Consider the following 22204-nt stretch of genomic DNA (forward strand, 5'->3'; position numbering starts at 1 on the left):
TTCTGGTGTCACGCTTAGGTATACAGAGTGTCCCAAAATAACGTTTACACTCTTTGGATCATTATAACTTGCCTTGCTTATTGATTTTAACAATGAAACAAGATACATATGATAGCCAAAGGATTTATTTAAAGATTTAATACTGAAATCAAGAGAAAAAATAACAAATAAAATTCTTCCCAAGGAAAACTCTCCTTGGTTGAAATTGTAAAATGTCACAATTTGCTTGCTTCACTTCAGGTGTTCAAACTGAAATCCATTCTGCTCCAGACACATCTCATAACGGGAAGAAATGGAAGTGCACACATCAAACACCATCTCATCTGGTATTAAAGCACATTGTTCTTCAATTGCAACTCTCAATTCGTCCATTGTTTCCCTTTTTGTGCTGTAAACTTTGTCTTTCAGAAACCCCCACAAAAAGAAATCCATGGGTGTCAAATCTGGTGATCTAGCAGGAAATTCTACACTTCCTCTTCATCCAATCCATCTGTCTAGCATAGATGCATCCAGATAAGCTCTCACGTCGTGATGGAAGTGGAGAGGAGCGCCATCCAGTTTGCCATGCCACGCTCTTGTAGCATGTTGAGATAATTCAATCCTGTTACAGTGTCTTGGAAAAAGAATGGTCCGATGAGTCCCCTAGCGGACAGACCACACCACACAGTCACTCCAGACAAATTCAAGTGATGTTCCTCTGTAACATGTGGATTTTCTGTTGCCAAGTAGGTGCAGTTGTGTCGATTTATTGAGCCATTCAGCTTAAACGTTGCTTCGTCACTCCAAACAATTTTGAGTGGAAATTCATCATCGCCTGCACATCTAGCAAGATACCATTCACAGAACTAAACCCTTCGATCAGGGTCATCCTCATTCAGGGCGTGAACAAGCAATGGGATGAAACTTTTGAATTGGGAACACTTCAAAATGCGATGAACGCTGGATTTAGGGATACCTGTTTCACGAGACAGTTGGTGCACTGATTTTCTTGGAGAATTCAGAACATTATTAATGATTTCTTGCTCTCTTGTTGGGCTTGTTGATGATCTTTTTCAACCGGAACGACCCTTTCTCATATGATGGAGAGTTCCGTGTTCATCAAACTTGGCGATGATGCGTGAAATGCTGGGGCAAGATGGCGCATCCATATGGAACTTTCTAGTAAAACGTCTTTGCACTTCAGCTTTGTTTTCGTCTTTCCAAAAAGTTTTAAGAATGAATATTTTGTGCTCGATTGTAAGCTGATTATCCGCCATCCTTGGACACAAGTCAAATCTGAAACAAAAGAAACGGTTTATTAGCTGTACACAGTCAAAGAGTGTAAACGTTATTTTGGGACACCCTGTATAATTCTCAGCGTTTAAAGTCGAAAAATTGGCTGAGACTGACTACCTAGTGATCTTTGCCCTAGTTCTTACTTTCAATGAGTCTTTCATATCTTTACAGGAAAGTATCCATGTCGTCTTTCCGTTCATCAGATTTGGGAAACTTGGCTGGTCAGTCCTAACGCCACTGACATTGTTGGTCTCTTTCATTTTGGTTGAGTGAACTTGGCAATCTCAGTTTGTACTCTTATTCTCCATATTTGCAGTATCTCTTTTTCTTCGTTTATTCTTTTTTCCTCTCTTCTCTGTCTCTTCTTTTTCTCTTCTGTTGCTGCTCTTCACTCTCTAGTTATTGTTGTTTAGCAAACTCTTGTAATTCACCGTCTTTTAATCCAAGATGCTCACCTCTTTCAACCCACTTATCAAAATATGTTGGCATGGTTATATAGCGTAACTGTAATCTAGACTATTTTCGCCACCACTACCGTTGTGCGTATCTTATTTCCACTATCATTAACCAGATTATGTTCACTCACATACCTAAACTTTGTGTTCAGTGTGAATCCACTTAATAAGTATGTGTGTGTTTTTCTTATGGTAAAGCCACATCGGGCTATCTACTATGTCTACCGAGTGGAATCGAACCCCTGATTTTAATGTTGTAAACCCAAAGGGGAGGACACTTTATAAGTTAAACACGAGTCTCTTTCGAATGATTAATTATTCTAATAGGCATTAAGGCAAATAACTTCTATTGGCATTTAAAGCTAAATTCATTTTTACAGTTAAGCAACGTATGATTTTTAGTTTTAATTTTTGTATTAAATTTTTGTTCAAATAGGAAAAGTAATTTTGCTAAATATTTCTGATTTCATTACTTATTTGAAATTAGGAATAGATTAAAATTGTGATTTTGCTATATCTACCTAATTTCACATAAATCTATTATAAATTACGTTTTTGAAATCATTCCCAAGTTTTCACATTTCTTGCGTTAACTAATACAATACAACTGAAGTAAACGCTTGTATCTTGTTTCTTATTAGTTGTGGATAAACTATCCTATGTTATGATAAAAATTAAGATACGCTATTTAAGGCCAATATAATTAAGGCCAATATTCATATAATATTAATGAACATACATACATCACTTTACAGCTTGTAATGCTATCTGTTTTTAAATATTTTTTTTCTTGAATCCAATTGTATTGCAATACAGTACATCTTCATATACGACATTTCATGCAGAGATTTATAAGTAACTTAAGTTATGGAGTCTATATAGTTCAGAGGGAAAAAATGTTTTGAACAAACAAATGTTAGGTACTTTAGATTTTGTTCTCCATTTGTAACAGGCTCTCAGCGGATTTCTTATGATGATGACACAGAATGGAAAACTTCTATACATATCGGACAACGCTGCAGAATATCTGGGTCACTCCATGGTGAGCACAAACTATTGTTCACTAGCCATGTGCACAGTTCACACATTCAAACATGTACCACATTTGTTCTCTATGTGTTTAGGTTACCTGAGGTAAAGAAGCAACGCATGTATATCCTGTAAGACAGACTGGCTATAGACTTTTAATGTACACATTTGTATGGGGAGGGGATAAGGTTTGAATAAAATTGCGCTTCTCAACCACTAAAACTTATACGATGACGTTATTAAACCATTGTTTTTGTAAGATTATGTTCTTTAGACCTTCTAATGTGAACTTTTTAATTTTGTAAGATAACGTTGTCCTTGCTTAAGGCTTACTTACTCCAAATAGCTTACTTATTTACTTTTCAGATTCATACTGTTCATCAAAATTGATTACCTTTGAAAGGTAAAGTCCTTTGAGTAGTACTTAACCTTGTTGAAACTTGCAAAGTTACATTTCTGAAAAGCGCTACACATATTAACAATTTGTCTTTATAGGGTTACTTTCAAGAGTAAGATTATTCATCATAATCACTTACCTTTATTGAATAATTACTTTCCACAATAAGACTATACATATTAACTGCTCAACTTTAAAGGTTATGTTGCTATGCGACAGTAACCTAAACAATTAAAAAATTACAAAGAAAGTTTCTAAATATAAAACTATACACCTTAACCTCAAGCCTTTCCATCTGATCTTACGTTTGTTTGGAAATTGTTAAATTACTGTTGATGATGATTAGACCATGCTGCAAAAAAAAATACAATATCTTGAGCAATAGCAGGACGACAGACTGACTACCTGGGAGATCTCGTGCTATTTCAAATATATAAAAGCGTGTATTTTTTACCATTAACTTTTGTAGTTACTTGTTTAATAACTTGAAATAACAGTTTGACACTTAGTTTGACCATTAATTTTGAAAACATTTTCGGGTTGATGGAACTTCTCCTAAATTTATAGCAATAAATAGACATTGCAATTTCATTATTAAGACCTTGCATTTGCTAATACTGCCACAGATGAAAGCATCAAATCGTAAGAACTTCAACACACCATATATGCTATTAATCAGTGATGACGTTGCCTCTCGACTTTGTTACTTATCAGTTTTGGAGTGAAAAGGGTAAGATAGTTTATTATTTTTATTGAAGTCACGACACATCAGAGTCAAGATAATGAATTTCTAACATTACATTATGTGTCTACTCTAACATTATCTTATGTATATTTTATGTTTACTTATATTCACCAACTCATCATTCAAAATATTTGGCGAACTAGGCAGGCTAGTTTTCTTGATTTTGGAGAGAGTCAGACGACTATGGCATCAAAGGGAGAAAATCCACAACAATAATTATAAACACTTCTGAAAGAAATTAAAGAATAATATGCAATAATACGGGCCAGGCATGGCCAGGTGGATTAAGGCGTTCAAACATGCTCGCCCTTTCAGCCGTCGGGGTGTTATAATGTGAGTGTCAATCCCACTATTCGTTAGTAAAGGAGTAGCCCAAGAATTGGCGGTGGGCGGTGATGACTAGCTACCTTTCCTCTAGTCTTACACTGCTAAATTAGGGACGGCTAGCGCAGATAGTCCTAGTGTAGCTGTGCGCGAAATTGCAAAACAAACAAACAAACAAACAAGCAATAATACATCAACCACACCATATCTTTCATCCAGCACTAGGGTTTGTTGTATCCCTGGTTACCTAGGATAAGACAGGTGTCAAAATGGTTGAGACGTTGAAATGCTGTGTTCAAGAAATGGAGAAGTGCATTTACTGTGCTATATTGATCAGTGTTATACACGTTTACAGATAGTATAATATGTATGTTATACTTAGCACTATTGTTCATGTTTAAAGACGGTACTATACATGTTATATTGATCAGTAATAATGGTATTTAAGCACAGCGTTGTTCATGTTAGATTGCAAAGTACTATACGAATTTAAATATTGTAGCGTAAGTTTTATATTCTTTATTATCGTAAAAGCTTTGAATAAAAGAAAACGAAACCATTGCAAGATACATGTTTATATTGGGATGAAAGCATTTCCTAAGCTTAAAGAGCAGTTTTCTACAAACTCTAATGATTATTGTGGGAAAAGCGTCAAAAATATTAATTTCGTGTATGTACACAAGCTTTAAACAGAAATGTTACGATTTTTCCACGAGTAGTAATAGCTAGGTGTTTTCTGAAAAATGTCAGAAAGTGGGTTCTTTATCCATCATACATAATGACTATCGCTAAGAACCCGAACATTGAACTATACATAAGCCTTAATCATGTGCAATTCCCATAACTTCGTGCTGTAGCTAATGTCTACCGTCGCGGACTAATCAGCTCGGTTTCCCGGAAACTTGTGTAAGTCCCGTATTTTTGCATACAAGAATATAACAATATACACTGTAAGTGTATATTACGTCGTACATCAGTGGTTGTAATGGACTTGTATCACACCATTTGATTAATATCTAGAATACCAGCAATAATTGTTGAGTATTAAAGGAGATTCAACCAATTAGAAGTTACATCGTGCGGTACTTCTGGCACATGGTCGTAACCGAAAATTGGACGGGTGCCAAAGACGGATAACAGATGTTGTACACTTCACCTGCTTCGCGACTATTAAAGGAAAAGTTAACCTTATTCGTAATTTGGGTTTCTAACAATTCAAGAACACTATTGATACATTCGGGGTCACGTGACCTATGGTAGCTCTTCGCACATCCTCCGGCCATGATTACATCTCGAAATACAGTAACTGAAAGATCCAGCAAACACTGAGAATGGAGTAGGAAACTCGTATAAGTCTTACCTACGCAGTTTCCCTCTCGCACAGCTTTAAACCTACGGATTTACAACGCTAACATCAAGGGTTCTATTATCCTTGGTGGACTGAACCGATATCCCTCATATGGCTCTCCATTAAAAAAATACACCAATACACTTAATTTTATAATGCATTTTATAGCTTTTATATAAGTCAGACAAGTAAGAAGTTAAAAAGAAGTAATGTTTCAAGAATTACTTTAAACTATATATTCAAGGTTATCCGTTTATTGTCTTTATAAATGGCTTACTATTTTTAATACAGTGAATTACTACAATAAACCTATAATTTAAAAACATAATTATTTAATTTCGTCTTCTTCATATCGGCAATGACTGTCACCTCCATTACTACCGTGTGAGGCAGATCTTTCTATGTAAAATATATCCAAATCAACATATAGGTATGTATTATTTCATAAGTGATAGTTCATTTGGAATGAATTCGTTTTCAGAACATTAGACTGGAACATAAAACTTGAATACTGATGTATTTGTACAGGAGGACCTATTAATTCATGGTGATAGCGTATATGACATCATCGAGAAACAGGATCACCAAAGCATCCAAACAGAGCTTATGAGAAATCCTAACCCTCTCAATTTAGTTCCTGATACTCGTATGTTTCTCTGTCGCATGAATGTCTCCAGAAATGCTCGTAGACAGATGAGATTTGGAGACCAAAAGGTCAGTAAAATTAGTTAATAGTTTTGTTAAAAAATAACAGTTATATACCGATTAAAATAAATTAAAAAATTTATGTTTAATAATTAAAATGTTTACCTAATTTGTCATTTCTATTTCAAGCAGAAAATATCATCGTTTAAAGCTATCAGCATCTGATGAAATATTTTAGGTAAAACCTGAAGTAGAATTTTATATTTTTTGTCTCTTAAATAAATCTAAAAAAAAACAACACAACTATTAAGTGGGGATCCTATTAAACAAATTAACGAAGAGTGAATGGCAGTTTTATATTAGAATGCATTTTAATCTTCTGTTAGAAAACGGTAGAAACAATGTTAAAAAGAGATTAAAGCATACTGCAAAGTGAACAACATTTTACTCACCTATATATTGGAGAATCGTATATTTGCTCTCAAATGTACATTTAGTAACCAGTATGTTGGGCGATGAAGATTATTCTTGCTAACAGAGGTAATATTACGTTTTATTATTTTTTTATATTTTAAGATTAAACTTGATTTATATTACAATGTATTAATCATCACCTTTCATTTAGTAACCTTTAAGTGGTTTTAAGGCGCCTTTTCCGCCGAAATAAAGTATTAAGAATAAAGTTTTTACAAAGCTGTTAATCACGACATCTGGTGACGCTGTCTTCAAACAAACATGCATGAGGGCCGAAGAAGTGGACGTTTCAAAAAGAAGTTTGTAATATACGATGTCTGTTCAAAAAATACGCGGACTGACGTCATAAAACAAAATGTACTTTATTTAGAAGTTACAGGTCTGGGACCCCTTCAAAGTACTCTCCTCCCCAACGCACACACTTATCCCAACGGTGTTTACACTTGTTGAAACAGTCCTGGTACGCTTCTTTTGTAATGTCCTCCAGCTCCTTCGTCGCATTTGCCTTAATCTCGGGAATCGTCTCAAATCTTCTTCCTTTCAAGGGTCTTTTGAGTTTGGGGAACAAGAAAAAATCGTAAGGAGCAAGGTCAGGTGAGTAGGGGGGGGGGGAAGAACAGTAATCGAGTGTTTGGCCAAAAATTCACGAGTTCTGAGGGCTGAATTTCGCAGCAACGCAGTGCATCTTCAATTTTTCGGTCAAAATCTCGTAACAAGATCCAACTGATATCCCACACTCTTCAGCAAGCTCCCTGTCAGACAGTCGATTTGCCCGCACCAGGGTGTTGATTTTGTCGACGTGTGAGTCGTCAGTTGACGTGGAAGGATGTTTAGGACGCTCATCATCTTCAATGGACTGTCGACCATCCTTAAAACGTTCATGCCACTTGAAACATGCCGTACGCTTCATAGCAACATCACCGTAAGCCGTGTTAAGCATAGCAAAAGTTTCAGTCGCAGATTTTCCAAGTTTAACACAAAATTTCACAGCAAGTCGTTGCTCCTTCAGGTCATTCATTCTGAAATCCGCCAAACGAAAAAATTGCACTTCACTTAAAACCGCGTAGCTAATACACAAATGAAGATATCTGCAATCGGGAAATGGCTTCGTAATCAGCTGATCTATGCGAACCTAGCGATACCAAGCGGATTCCCCTGGAGCCAACTGGAGACAATTCAAACAGTCCGCGTATTTTTTTGAATAGACCTCATATTATTGACAAAATCTCAAGTTTTTATTTCGTATTATATGAAATTCGTGTACCTCATAGCTGTGAAGTGAAGCTATTGAGAAATGCGCGCGTTTAATCCTACGTGGTCCTTATAAATGGTTTAATTTACTCAGTTTGTGTCGCCTAGCGATTTAGTTAGTTTGTAGGTAAAAACAAATACTTGTTTCATTTGGTAAGCTACTCCATTGTCTCATAAACTAACAATTATTATGACCAATAAAAGAGTAAAGATTATCATATATTTGAAGTTACGTAGTTGGAAGTCGAATTGAAGACAAATATGTTGCATTCCTATAAACTATGCACATAAATACATCGCAATGAACGAGAGATGCCATTTGCAACAAAATCGTTCAAAACATACGTTATGATTAAATATGATTTGAAAAATGTAATATATTTTCATGAGCTCAGGGGATTTGTAGAACACTTACTACTGTAACTTATATGGAATTATAGAGGTGTGGACAATAAGATATGAAAGGCTATTTAGAATACTAGCCGATACGGACATCTGAAGGTGCTATTACATTTAGTAGGTATTTAATTTTAGTCAAGATTTATTACGTTACTTGTAGAATTTCTAGATCCTTATCGAGAATGTTACATAGAATAATTATATTGTGGATAATAACCAAACAATTATTTTAATCTTTCCATTGTGGTAATAATTGAAGTTAGAGAAATCAGAATAACCATAGACTATACACTGAGAACAATATCGAAAAAAAACACAATAATCCAAGTGTTTTCTAAAAGTAGAATTTATTTCATCTGGGTGAAATAACAGAGAAATGAATGACAGTCCAATTTCCAAAAACGTTCGGGTTTCTCATGCATTACAAACGTTTTCTGTTGATTCTGTTAATTTTGTAATAACATGATCATTATGAGTTATATTTGGTTCAAATAACAAAAGCTGACAATCATGGAAGAGTGGATTATGAATAGCATTAAACTAGACAATTGATTTTGGTATTAAGTATGTGGATAAAAAATTAAATAATATATATTTTTATCACAAAGTTTATCCTGAAATATTAGCATCAACTACTGTGAATATCGGAAAATTCCAGCACATTTCAATGAATATCAAGAAATTAGCGAACAAAAACACGGGATTTGTTATAAAAGATAACATTTAAGGTTACTGCGTTTTTATAATACGTGTCTAAATAAAGAAAGATCATTTCGAAATTTTTTAATATTCGTTTAATATCCAGAAAAGCGTTTAAGCATTACTGCTCTAATAATACAAGTTTAATCAATAAATACACCTTTGGATCTTCAACCGATAAAGCATTAACTCTTTACACGAACTTCCCCTCAAACATAATAACGGACGTGTTTGTCTGTTGTTGTTATTTTTAATTTCGCGTAAAGCTACACGAGGGCTATCTGGTTAGCCGTCCCTAATTTAGCAGTGTAAGACTAGAAGGAAGGCACCTAGTCATCACCACCCACCACCAGCTCTTGGGCTACTCTTTTACCAACGAATAGAGGGACTGACCGTGACTTATAACGACCCTACAGCTGAAAGGGCGATCATGTTTGGTGCGATGGGGAATCGAACCTGCGACCCTCAGATTACGAGTCGAGCACTTTAACCACCTGGCCACATTTTTATTTTTATTTTATTTTCACTAGGTGGTACTAGTTCAGGGTCACTTCGTCAGTTTTCTGCCGTTATGTAGCCGTAATGAGCCAGTGTTCTTAGCAATTTGTACCCCGGTTGCCATGCCAGAAACAAGAGAGTGTGTGGTGCAGGGAACAACCACAGTCTTTACGTCCATTCACTCCATGAACATGAAATTTATTCATATCGATAACAAGTAAGTGACATTTTATATTAAAAAATACAGCTAATTTACTTGAAAAGGAAGAAACGTATTTACATATTCTAATTCATACTTTGTTCACAAAAATAGAGATGAGTTTAACTGAAAGAAAAAACACCTATTCAATCTTGGACAAGTTTCTCTCATAACTGAACTAATTATTTTACTTAAACAAAGAGATAGTAAGTCAGCTCTTAGTTACTGAAAATAAGAGTTTTTGCTCAAACAATGAAAGTATTTTGTTAAAGTCAAGATTTTTAACTAAAAGTACTTATTTTCTGTTGATTGGCACGAATTACTCAACATGCTTAAGTAGCTTACATACTTTTGACGTATGTTTTGTATCCGATTTCTTATTTTTTGCAAATAACTATAGGTAGATATTACTTGTAAGAAGACTTCTCACGTTAAGCAACGGAAATGTTGACTTTTAAACTTGTATTTCCATAAACGCGAGACTAAAAATAACAGGAACCTACCTTGCTTAGATCGCAATATTAAATTGAAATATATTAAATTAACATCAAAAATGAAAAGCATAGAACGCATTGAAACTGTGTAATACGTTTCGAAGATTAGCTTAATACAAAGTGGAAACACACGTGACTGATTTATGCTGCACATATACGTGACACGAAGGAATCACGTTAAAACTCAAAACTATGCTTTAGAACGTAAGATGGTGATAAAGGATGCTTCAATGAACAGAAATTGTTCTTCGAGGAAGCAATACAATAATGTGCCCGTTTAGTTTGCAAGGTATAAGCAGAACAAGTGCAGAGTGCTAAGGAGCGAACAACAAGATATTTAAGCCTGCAAATATATCTTACGTTTAACCATAAGAAATATATATATCTGATTTATGTTTCAGCGGAGAGTTCTACTTAGGTTACAACAAGTCAAGCCTTCAGGGTGTGTCCTGGTACGAGCTCATACATTGGGATCATTTAAGAGAAGCCCAGTCCAAACACAGACTGAGTAAGTAGTGGTTTAAAGATTTTGTTTATCATGGTTTGATATAATATAACATATCTTAAAGGCATACCCGTACAGTGCCAACTGAATAGTGTGAAACCATTGAAACTTTTATCTTGTTTTGTTTCTTGTATGTATATGAAATACCTACCAAAATTTTACGGAGCTATTTAATGAAGTTCTTGAATTGTTGTCTGAAATGAAATTTCTTTTTTCTTCAAAATATTTTAAAAGCATTAGTTGTCATGTGTTTGTAAATGTAATGTGATTAAAAACATTTATTTTGTTTTAGTCTTACTAATTTTGTACATACACAATTAAAAATCATTATAGACATACTGAATAAAATTATTTTGAAATGCAAATAAGGAATTGTCTCCCCTATACTGTACGAAGATGAACTATACCAGCATATAGTCATGTATGTGATTGGCTCTTATCCAACCAATCAGACAGTGAGTATTTCTATTCGCAGTAGGACAGAAATGTTACATGGGGAATGTGTAGAAGTTAAAATTTTGACAAGTGAAGACGACAGATTGAAACACAGTTTCATATTTTAAATAAATCTATATAGTAACTCTGGAAAGGTTACTTTTAACGATATACTGTTAATAGTGATAAACTAGAAAGCTCTTCAAAAATGAGGTTAAATATCTAAGGCCGAAGGCGTACGGACCAGGGGTGCTGATGACATTGTAGCAACTTCTGTTTCACATGCTTAATATATACAGCAACTGTAAACTATATTATGATTATATTAATTTTCTACGGGTTATACTCTCAGTACCCCTAGATTGAACTGGTTTTAACAGCACGGCAGCTGCTTTTAACATTTAGCAGCTACTTCAGTCTAAGTTCGTTCTGTATTTCAAACAACTTTTACGGAGATACCACAAAATTGATGATACTGTGCTTGTTGACAGGTGCTTAAATATTCTTATCCATCATGTTATTCCCTCAGGAACAAAACATGTGTGGCCCGGCATGGCCAAGCGTGTTAAGGCGTGCGTCTCATAATCTGAGGGTCGCGGGTTCGCATCCCCGTCGCGCCAAACATGCTCGCCCTTTCAGCCGTGGGGGCGTTATAATGTTACGGTCAATCCCACTATTCGTTGGTAAAAGAGTAGCCCAAGAGTTGGCGGTGGGTGGTGATGACTAGCTGCCTTCCCTCTAGTCTTACACTGCTGAATTAGGGACGGCTAGAACTGATAGCCCTCAAGTAGCTTTATGCGAGATTCAAAAACAAACAAAACATATAGGGAATATTAACTTCTAGCAAGACAGTAATTTTGAGTACGTGGTCAAACGATCCTTGAAAGGATAGCGTTCGTTTGTTTGTTTTTGAATTTCCCACGAAACTACACGAGGGCTATCTGCGCCATCCATCCCTAATTTAGTAGTTTGATACCAAGGGGGAAGGCAGCTAGTCATCACCACACACCGTCAACTCTTGGGCTGTTCTTTTACTAACGAATGCTGGAAGTGACCGTCACATTACTATAACCCAGTGAATGAAAGGGCGAGCATGTTTGGTGTGAAGGAGACTTGAACCCGCGACCCTCAGTTCAGAAGTCAAACGATCTAACCACCTGGTCATGCCGGGATAGAAAGGATAAAGAAACCGATACTTACGCCATGGCTCGTTCTAAATAGAACCCAATAGGACTATTACACTATGTAACACAAATTTCGTTCCTGGATAGTATGTGTTATTTCTTAATTGCTTATCTTGCAAAAGTACAGCAAATGGCCACTATTCCCTTCACACTTTGCCTTTGTGACCTGGATAATGAAATTTAGAAATTAACCTATTTTCTATGTAACGACGGGGAAGATTTGAACACTTTCATAAACATAAGGTCTGAATAAAACAACATGTGAATCAAGATTTACATGTATTTATACTAAAGTCATACAAAAATATTTAGAAGTAAGTAGTAAGTAAATCACTTTCACGTATAAGCCCTCAAATATAGTCTCCCATCATATCTTCGTAAGACGTTCCATGGTAGCGGCTTTTAAGGTCCAGTGTATCTTGGTAAAAGCGCTCGCCTTGCTACTTTGAGTATGCTCCCATATTCTCTTTGAATTTATCAAGATGAGCATCAAGGATATGGACTTTCAGAAACATCCTACAGACCATTTTGCCGTAGTTTTTCACCAGAGCCTCAACCAATTCCACATAATGTTTGGCCTTGTGATTGCCCAAGAAGCCCCGAACCACTGCGACAAAGCTGCCTCAAGCTTTTTTTCCCTTCTTACTGAGCTTCTTGGGGAATTCTGTGCACTGCAGGATCTTCTTTATTTGTGGTCCAACGAAGACACCAGCTTTGACTTTTGCCTCAGACAGTTTAGGGAAGAAGTCTCGAAGGTACTTGAAGGCTGCAGACTCATTATCAAGAACTGTGACAAATTGTTTCATAAAACCTAATTTTAAGTGCAATGGTGGGAACAACACTTTTTAAAGGTCCACTGTTGTCTCACATTTGACATTGTGTCTCCCCACTGCGAACTCGGTCCGTTGTGGCCAGTGCTTCCTGTTTTAGTGCGCTACGGTGTCCCAAAGGCAAAGATAACATGGAAACTTAATAAAGCCTCGTTGGAGACCCATCAGGAATGCTACCATTTTGAAGTCTCCGATAACCTTCCAGCCATACTCATCATATTTCAAGGTTTCTAGCAAGGCCATGACGCTGTTGTATTCCTCTTTGAGATGCACCGAATGACGCAGGGGAAGAAACGGATACTTATACCCTTAATGGAGCAGCACAGCTTTGAGGCTTCTGGATGAGCTATCAATGAAGAGGCGCCACTCGTTCGGGTTACAGGCAATTCCAATTGTCTCGCACAGACCGAATACATTGTGGTAGAAGCAGAGCCCATCTTGACGAGTGAAGCTCTACAACATTCTAGAAAATTCTTATAAGTTCTACAACATTCTAAAATTTGTTTTTAATTCTTGTAAGTTCGAGAAAATTCTCTATCAGCTACTCAGCACTGAATCTACCTGGAAAATGGGTAAATTTGAAAATTTCATTACCCAGGTCACGAAAGCAAAGTTTGAAGAGAAAAATTGGTCTTTTTCATTTACTTTAGGCATAGACAATTAGGAAATAACACTTTCTGTCCAGGAACAAGAAAAAGTAAAAATTTTGTTACATAGTGTTATTAAGGCTCTGTGGGCTTGTACTGAAACTGGAAAGGCTAAATGGCAACATTGCTGAACTATGGAAAGTAATACAGTACAGTGAAAGAATATTTTACAACTATACGTTGACCGATTTATAATAGAATATAAAGTTTACTGCGTTGTTGAAAGAAAACAGAATATGGTGTACTGTACAACTTGTTTACTTTTCTTTTGTATTTTCTGTAATAATGTATTGTGCTTATGATAAATTGACCATATAATTACAGCTACTCAGTTTGTGTTCTTCTTATAGGTACAGTCCCTCTGTCGGACAGCAATAAGTCTACAGATTTACATCAAAATCAGAGCTTTTATTCCTCTCAGTGGACAAAGCAAATAGCCCCATGTGGCTTTGCTATAACAAAACACACACACACACACTTGTGTGTGCATTACTTGTGAATTTTCATAAGGATTTCGGTAATGAAATATTTAATTCAAACATATCGTGAAAATTGTGTTAAAAACTGACATTGTAGCAAGCTTTACAGTTTATTGTTACGAATATATTTAACTTTACACACAAGATTCTTACAAACAGATCTTGGTTTAATTGAAAAACAAAGTTAAAACTATTAAATTTTAAGTATCGTCAAACTACCAATAAATCCAAAACCTCAGTGCTGTCTTATAAAAACAAGACTGCATTATATCCACATCGACCATTTACTCTTTTTTTCATATTTTGTGTTTGGTAATCAATCAAATGGTTCAAACTTTATTATTAACAGAAGTTATTTAAATACATCGCTTAACGTTGAAACACCGGTGAATAACCTGCGTTAAGGTTATTAACATTTTGACCGCCAACTGAAACAGCTATATAATAACGGTATATTTACCGTCGATAGTTCTTGTAGGTTTGGGGAAATGGTGTTGATTTAAGATAACATGTATGTACGTAGTAAATCTCAATCACCTGTAAGTCAGAATCATTATAAAATTTATAAAATTTGTTGACTGATTTTTAACTTTGTTCTTGAATAACAAACTCTGATGCGCTGTGTTAATCTGTAAAGCAACATAGTCCTAAGGATTTTGTAAATTAGAAATGCCGTTGTTTACTTTGCATGGAGAGAGATAGCTTAACTGGCAGCTTAAGCAGAAACTGAGGCTACTATCCTACCCACATTGGGACCATCGAAAATTTGGTGAGTCGCCTGTGTCACTTACCCTTAACGCTTAACGTTGTTGAGTTCGATACATGTGCGTTTCAATATTTAATATTTCTAAAGAATTACTATGAAGCAGCCTTGAAGCTTCTCACTTAGTCTTTTTCTTTTCTTTCCAGTCACGCAATCTGAGCAGGAACGTTCATGTATAATGTTACTCCGGCTTCAGACCACCACAGGGAGCTGGTTATGGGTACACGCTGTGCTACAGGTTAAAGACAGTTCAGATAGCTCCCAACAGCCAGTCATCGTCTGTACTAATCAAGTTCTCAGGTGAGGTCTGGGCCACTCAGCAGTTTTCCTTTTGCAGTTCACGTGTTTAAAAACTTCTTGTCACATTTCATCAGTTTCATATTTGCAGTTGGACATTGAATGAAACCCTGGCTACACAAAAACACCATGTTTAAAATCGTTGACTAGTGGAAAATACAGCTGGTAAAATATTTGTAACAGCCTGATTTTTTTCAACATCGTAAGATATTAATATATTTTACGATATACAACCGAATATCCCGAATGTATCTTAAAATCTGTATCAGATTATAATGTTGTTACTTATTCATCCGTATTCTAAGTTGTTTAAAAGAATTAAATGGATATAAACAGGTACCTTAATCTCGTAATAGTAAATGTTCTATGTGGTTTAAAAATGTAGCGCTAGTGATTAGATCCTGGAAATAAACACGATCACTTGTTTCTTATTTTAGCGAGAGAGAAGCTGCTGTAATGCGAGTAAACAGTTGGCTCTATCAGTTTTACTCCTTACAGTCTAAAATGCATTATGAAATTGGTTATGAGACCCATTCTACACGTCTTCCAAGTTACTATCCTACCGTAATGTCGTACCACCACCCTCCACCAACAGAAGGAACACTTCCGCCAACGCCTTATCACATTCACCACCATCCTGGAACACCCTTGAATGGTTCCTCTCAACATCCTAGTGTTCTCCAATTTGGTGCATCTTCCCATCAAGCGGGGCTACCTGCGCCTTATTCCAGTATTTCAGTTGGAAAAGATGGATCTATATGGCAATCCCTAAAAAGGGCACCCTCTCCTTGTATCGAAGAAACTGAAATAAAACCAAAAATACCAAATTTTAACAGATCCTCTTTTCCTTATTCATCTTCCACTTTTAACAGTGGATTTGGATTACCAGTTCATATTTCAGAAATTAGTGCGATGTCACCCCCAGCTGACTACTACGGAAGCTCCCAACTGCTTTTGACAGTCCCTTATCATCACCAAGGAGGAATTCATACTCAGAAGCTCGTAACCGCGGATGAGACAGTGACAGATGTAGAACAGTCCTTAACTCCTACTAACACAGATGATGTATCAAATATGATTTCTTCCATTCATTACCCCCGTGACGTCACTTCTTATGTGCCATTAGGCTCTACGATCTCAGCTATCCTTTCCGAAAGTACTCGAATCCTCGCCGACAGTGCCGAAGACGTTTCTCGATCCCTGAAGGACCTACGACCTCTTTCAGACTTTCGTCCTCGTCAAATAATTAACAGTGGCAGTGCTACTAAATCAGCATCTAGATTCGGGAGTGTTTTTTATCCGCGTTTAAGTTATAGTGTGGAAACTTGTGATACTGGTATTACTGATGCTATGGCAAAAAACACGGGTTGTCGGAAAGGCTTTGGAGACAGGACGTTTACTAAGCATCCTCGAGTAGACATTGGAAGATTCTATGATCATGAACAATCCCTAAACTACCAAAACAGTGTCCAACTTGCATATACAGCAGGTTGTGTGGATTACTGTTCATCCTTCCAGATGCCAAGTCGCCACAACATTGCAGATCGGCAAGGCTTCAAGGATATGATGGATCTTAGTCGAAATGGTTCATTGGTTCCTATTGACTCTCCTCTTGAAGATTACCATGATGGCAGCTCAGATAGTCTTGCTCACTATCACGTGCCAGGCAGTGGTCATTCCTCATCTCCTCAGCAGTTAAGTAGCTCTAGTCTCGTCCACAGAAAATACAATCATCATTCTCCAGGAAATCTCTCGTCCAGCTTTATCGAGAGCTGGAAGGAACAGCATCAAGGCCCTTCTTGTAAGTAGTCGATATTTTACAATGCCTATTTTATATCATTTTGGAGGCGTTTATGGCTGCTGTTTAGATGACAGTCTGTGCATAACTACTCAACAACTAAGATAAATAAAGATTTATAAGATGGTCCAAAAGTTTTGGAAAGTTCAAAAGTTAATCGTTTCTTGATCTTTTTTCAGTCGTTTTAGAAATTTCATAACTGCTATGTAATAATCTTTGACCCTGTTTAATTCTAAAACGGCTAAAATAAAAAAAAATCATTGACATCTTAACCTCTTTTAAATTTGCAATAGCAATAAATTAAATTTGACAGGATCCCTTTTTTCACACTTATAGTTTTGCCTATTCTAATGCCAAGTTACACATTGACCTAATCAGAAATAGAATATGAAATACTTCGAGTCCCTTCATTAAAGACAATAGCGCGTATTAAAAACATATCTACATGAATGAACATGAAATTATGAAAAAAGCGTTACATTTGCTATGTATGTATAAGATTATTGTACCATCGATCTTGAATTATGGCTTAACTTAGTTTATCATAGACCCTGAAAATTCTGCTTTGGTTAAAAAACAACTCAAATATTTATGGTTTCAAATGCTGTTTAAATTTCCTGTTCATTAATGTATTACTTGTTCTAAGTAAAAATACAAGTTGTCAGAAATAATGACAAACGTTAGTATCGCTTCAATACCCACGTGTCTCCAGAAGAAGCCTTATACAATGTTAGAAGTTCTTATATCATGTATTGTGAGGTGTGTGATGCTAGATTTGACACAATAATCATGTACAAAACTTATCATGCTAAATAAAACGATATGTTTAAAGACTATACATGTTAAAATAAGTGGGAAACAGCATACACGTCGTTTGTAATTAAGCACAAAGTTACACAATGGGATATCTGTGCTCTGCCCACCACAGGTATCGAAACCCTTTTTCTAGTGTTATAAGCCAGTGGACATTCCGTTGTGATACGGGGGGTTAACAACATAAACGTGTATACAATATAACGCCAAAGATCACATGCACAATATTTGACAAAAGCTATGCAATAAAAAAAATATTTCCTATGTAAAAATTAATTGAGCATAGCAAGACCATTAGTTACAGTGCAAATGTTTATTACAGATAATCGACTTTAACTACATTTGTTCTTGTCGACAATAAGGGTAATTTTTAGTTGCGATCCTTCGGTTTTTAACAAAAACGTTCTTTCAAACTTAACTAATGTGGTTTTTTTTATACAAAAGTGTCGCTGAGGTTAATAATAGGTTTCTTGGTTTTGTTTCCAGAATAACCGCTTCTCTTGACTGTGCTATTGTGATTACTAATGGGCAGGACTGTAAGTGAAGTATGACACATTGTCAGCAACAGTATCAAAGTCGTTCCACAACGCTTCGTGTAACGGTGTCAATAGCGTTGCACCAAACATCATGTCTAAGTAACTCTTTTCATACTTCATACTACTACTTAACAATGTGATAGAACGACGTTTGGATCAAATTATATTGATGAAATACTCTCGTCAGTAATCAGTAATTTATTTATGTGTTAACATTCTTATTTGACGAATAATTTATGTTATTGAATATGATTATCCTGGAGTTGAGAAACTTTATTGACATTTTTTAAATTTACGATTCATTCTCTAGGTAAGTGATTAATCAACAAACCTCCAGATAAAGCTGTGTTTAAGTTAATGAATCCGCCCATATTTGATGATACGCCTGTGTAAAAAATCCTCTCCAAATAATTCGATACAGACTTCAATCAGAAGTTTCCATTAATGCCTCCTTTCTAACACATGGACTTTTTTGCACGAATCCATATATACAACTTTGGACTGTGATTTAAATTTGTGTCGATACATTCATGTTACTCACAAAAATAAAAATTATATATATATATTTTCCCTTGCAGTATTTAACTCTGCAATGTAAACTACACAATTATATTTTGAAAGCTATAAGTTTCCTCTATTTAGGACGATAGGTAAAGAACTTTTATTTTTTAAAACTTATTCCAAGAAAAGTACTCATTAAGTGCGTTTTGTGTGCTTCTTATGTTTAAATACCTAGAAACATTTTATTCACAGTTAAAATATACCTTGACAAGAAGTGAAGCATTTGTTGTTTCTGTAATAACCCACCGTATGATCACAGGTATTAAAAGTTGTTGTTGCTTATTTCATGCGTTTACGTATAAGATTTTGGGGATTTTGTAAATACAAAATGTATATTCCAAGTGTATGAATAGCACCAGCAGTTCCTTTTATTTTTGTTTTCCCACTGACAACTTTTCTTCGTGCATTATATATATATACGTTTGTTTGTATGTGTGTTTTGCATTAAACTTTCACATAGATATAAACTGATAAACTACGAATTTCTAAGTTTTCTTCCTAAAAATACTAGCTATGTTTGTTTTAATTTACCTATGTTATGCTTTATTTTAGGTATGGCCGAGTACTTATCTTGAGTTTGAAAGTTTAAGGGTCAGAAGTTATTTTGGATTGCTCTGCGAACTCATAAAAACATTGTTTTGTTTTGTTTTTAATATAAAATTAATTTATTATTCATTGGCTTTAAATTTGCTTCTTTATTTCAGATTTCAATTGAAATATCATAAAAAAGTGTTCAGGGTTGTGAAAAAAGTCATCATAGAAAAATAAATTAATGCTGCCTCATGTGTTTCATTATGTATAAATATAAAACTGTATTGACACGCCACCTATATAATCACATGCCAGCGTTATTAGATAATCCAAAATTTACATAGACAGGGACTTTATCACAGACCATGTCTACGGCTGACAATTAGGCTTCATAATACTTCACCTTCTGATTGCCAGATTTACAAATAATGATTATTTGCTTTATTTGTACAACCTATAAACGACTGACTTTATTAATTAAATTATCAACTGTTCTAAATTTCAATTTGCAAGTTACGTCTCATAAATAAACACTTTGATAATTAAAACAGAAATCAAGTAATAATAAGAAAAAGTCGTGATACATTTGAATACAACAGTCTATACGTTTTATGCCTTTCTATAAGATTGTAAAGGGCATTTCACGAATGCTAGAACACAGGATACGTGAAAAATATGAACAGTATTATTGCATTGTACATCAAAGTAGTGTGAATATTGTAAGATCGGAATCAAAATTCGGGGATATTTTTAAATCCAGCTTTTTCAAATCTTGTATGTAATAACATTATTTAAAGTACTTAGTACAAAGTATTTGTTTTATATTAGAAAGTAATGGATGCTATTTGTCTTGTAAAATATGTGTTTAATCGTTCATAGGACCAGGTCTGTATTTTGCTATTTTATTATGAACTGTTTTCTGTGTTTAAGTAAATCGAATGTTTATATTGTCTGGTTTGGGAATTTTCAAGTGTATTAAAACATTTCTATTTTAATACTATGGAAATGTATCTGCCGCAAAATAAATGGTTGGAGAATAAAAGCTGTCTTATTGCTTCAATATCATAATTTATGCTCCTGTTTTCCAAAATAAAGTATTTATTGTATTAACTTTATTTGAAAAAGCCACCAAGTAAAATATAAAATCAATTTGTGAAGCGTTGTGATAAATTCCAAAATACAAAATAAACTTTAACACCAAATATAACAAAAGAAATTGGATTAAACCTAGATATCGAACGTCGTAGTATATGACTGGATTTATAGTATCAAGAAATGCACAATTAAAGCCTAAAACTAGACGAGTTGGAAGCCCAATCAAAGATTCAGTGTATTTAACAAGGTGAATAAGAACCCTGCTTCATACCCTAAAATAATACTTTTTATAGCGAATATTTGAAAAACAAAATAAATTGCTTAATATTGTAATGAACACCAGTTTTAAAGCTATTTCCTAAACTGTTACAACATGTATTAAGCTAAAGGATATTTTAGCTAAAGGATATTACTAAGAATACATTTAACCCGAATAATTATCAAGCAGGAATTTATTCACTAGAGAGCTTTTTAAATATTTATGTATACATATATACATATATAAGAATTCAAAGAAAGAATGATCACAAAAAAAAGATAATAATAATTTGTTTAATATCCATCTGCTTATAAGTAAAATAATTTACTGATTTACTGAGTACGGTATTTCAATAAAGCGAATCTAATTATCTATTATTGCTAAATGTAAATATTTGGCAAAAAGTAATGAATTATGTTCGTCTGTTAAGCAGAAAACTGCATGATGGGCTACCTGTGCAGTACCACGCAGTATCGAGTGTTTGCTTGTTTGTTTTGAATTTCGCGCAAAGCTACACAAGGGCTATCTGCGTTAGCCATCCTTAATTTAGCAGTGTAATACTGAAGGGAAGGCAGCTAGTCATCACCATCTACTGCCATCTTTTGAGCTACTCTTTTACCAACGAACAGTGGGATTGTTTGTCACTTTATAATGCCTCCATGTTTGGTGTGACGAGGATTCGAACCCGCGACCCTCAGATTACTAACCATCTGGCCACAATAATCGAAACCAAGGTTTCAGTGTTATAATCCTTTATACTTATTTCTGAGCCAATGAGGGCAAAAGAAATATAACTTTTAATGTATGACAGAAATATGTGTAAATGTTTCTTTGAGGCATTATCATTTCTTTCATTATATGAATATATATATAAGTTGTTTACGATGATATTATTGTTATTTGTTATTTAAAAAAAGGAGTTTAATTATGAAATCAATAAAGGTTTTCCTATATTTAGACTATTTCTCTTAGGCTTAAGGTCTATTGGTAATGCGTTTAAAGATAGTTTAAGCTTTTTTTCTTTTTCTTTTTTTTTTCAGTGATGGTTCATTGCTCCCACGTGTTACGGTTTGTTTTTGGCCCGAGTTATTATTGCGAAGCGTTTGGGAATAAGTTCCAGAAGCGTTCTTTCTGCTGGCACTTGGTTCAACTTCAAATGCCAACCTGCAAACCCGTTAAAGCTAACCCCAGGTCACACTCAAACCATAAAACTCTGTAAGATGGCTTATCAGTTGAACT

The 22204-nt window shown here is 35.0% G+C and overlaps 1 protein-coding gene across 3 annotated transcripts in view; it reads left to right on the plus strand.

Moving 5' to 3' along the window:
• Window positions 1-20647, plus strand: part of LOC143222752 (uncharacterized) — an 82449-nt gene extending 61802 nt beyond the window's left edge. For all 3 annotated transcript variants that reach the window (XM_076449696.1, XM_076449695.1, XM_076449697.1), the window contains 7 exons: window positions 2683-2772; window positions 6102-6287; window positions 9572-9756; window positions 10634-10740; window positions 15222-15375; window positions 15810-17173; window positions 18470-20647. In XM_076449696.1, coding sequence (XP_076305811.1) covers window positions 2683-2772; window positions 6102-6287; window positions 9572-9756; window positions 10634-10740; window positions 15222-15375; window positions 15810-17173; window positions 18470-18471 — 2088 coding nt within the window. In that variant the 3' untranslated portion in view covers window positions 18472-20647. The remainder of the gene's footprint in view (window positions 1-2682; window positions 2773-6101; window positions 6288-9571; window positions 9757-10633; window positions 10741-15221; window positions 15376-15809; window positions 17174-18469) is intronic.
• Window positions 20648-22204: the final 1557 nt, after the last annotated feature.

This window comes from Tachypleus tridentatus, chromosome 8 (assembly GCF_004210375.1).
Source record: "Tachypleus tridentatus isolate NWPU-2018 chromosome 8, ASM421037v1, whole genome shotgun sequence".
NCBI lineage: Eukaryota > Metazoa > Arthropoda > Merostomata > Xiphosura > Limulidae > Tachypleus > Tachypleus tridentatus.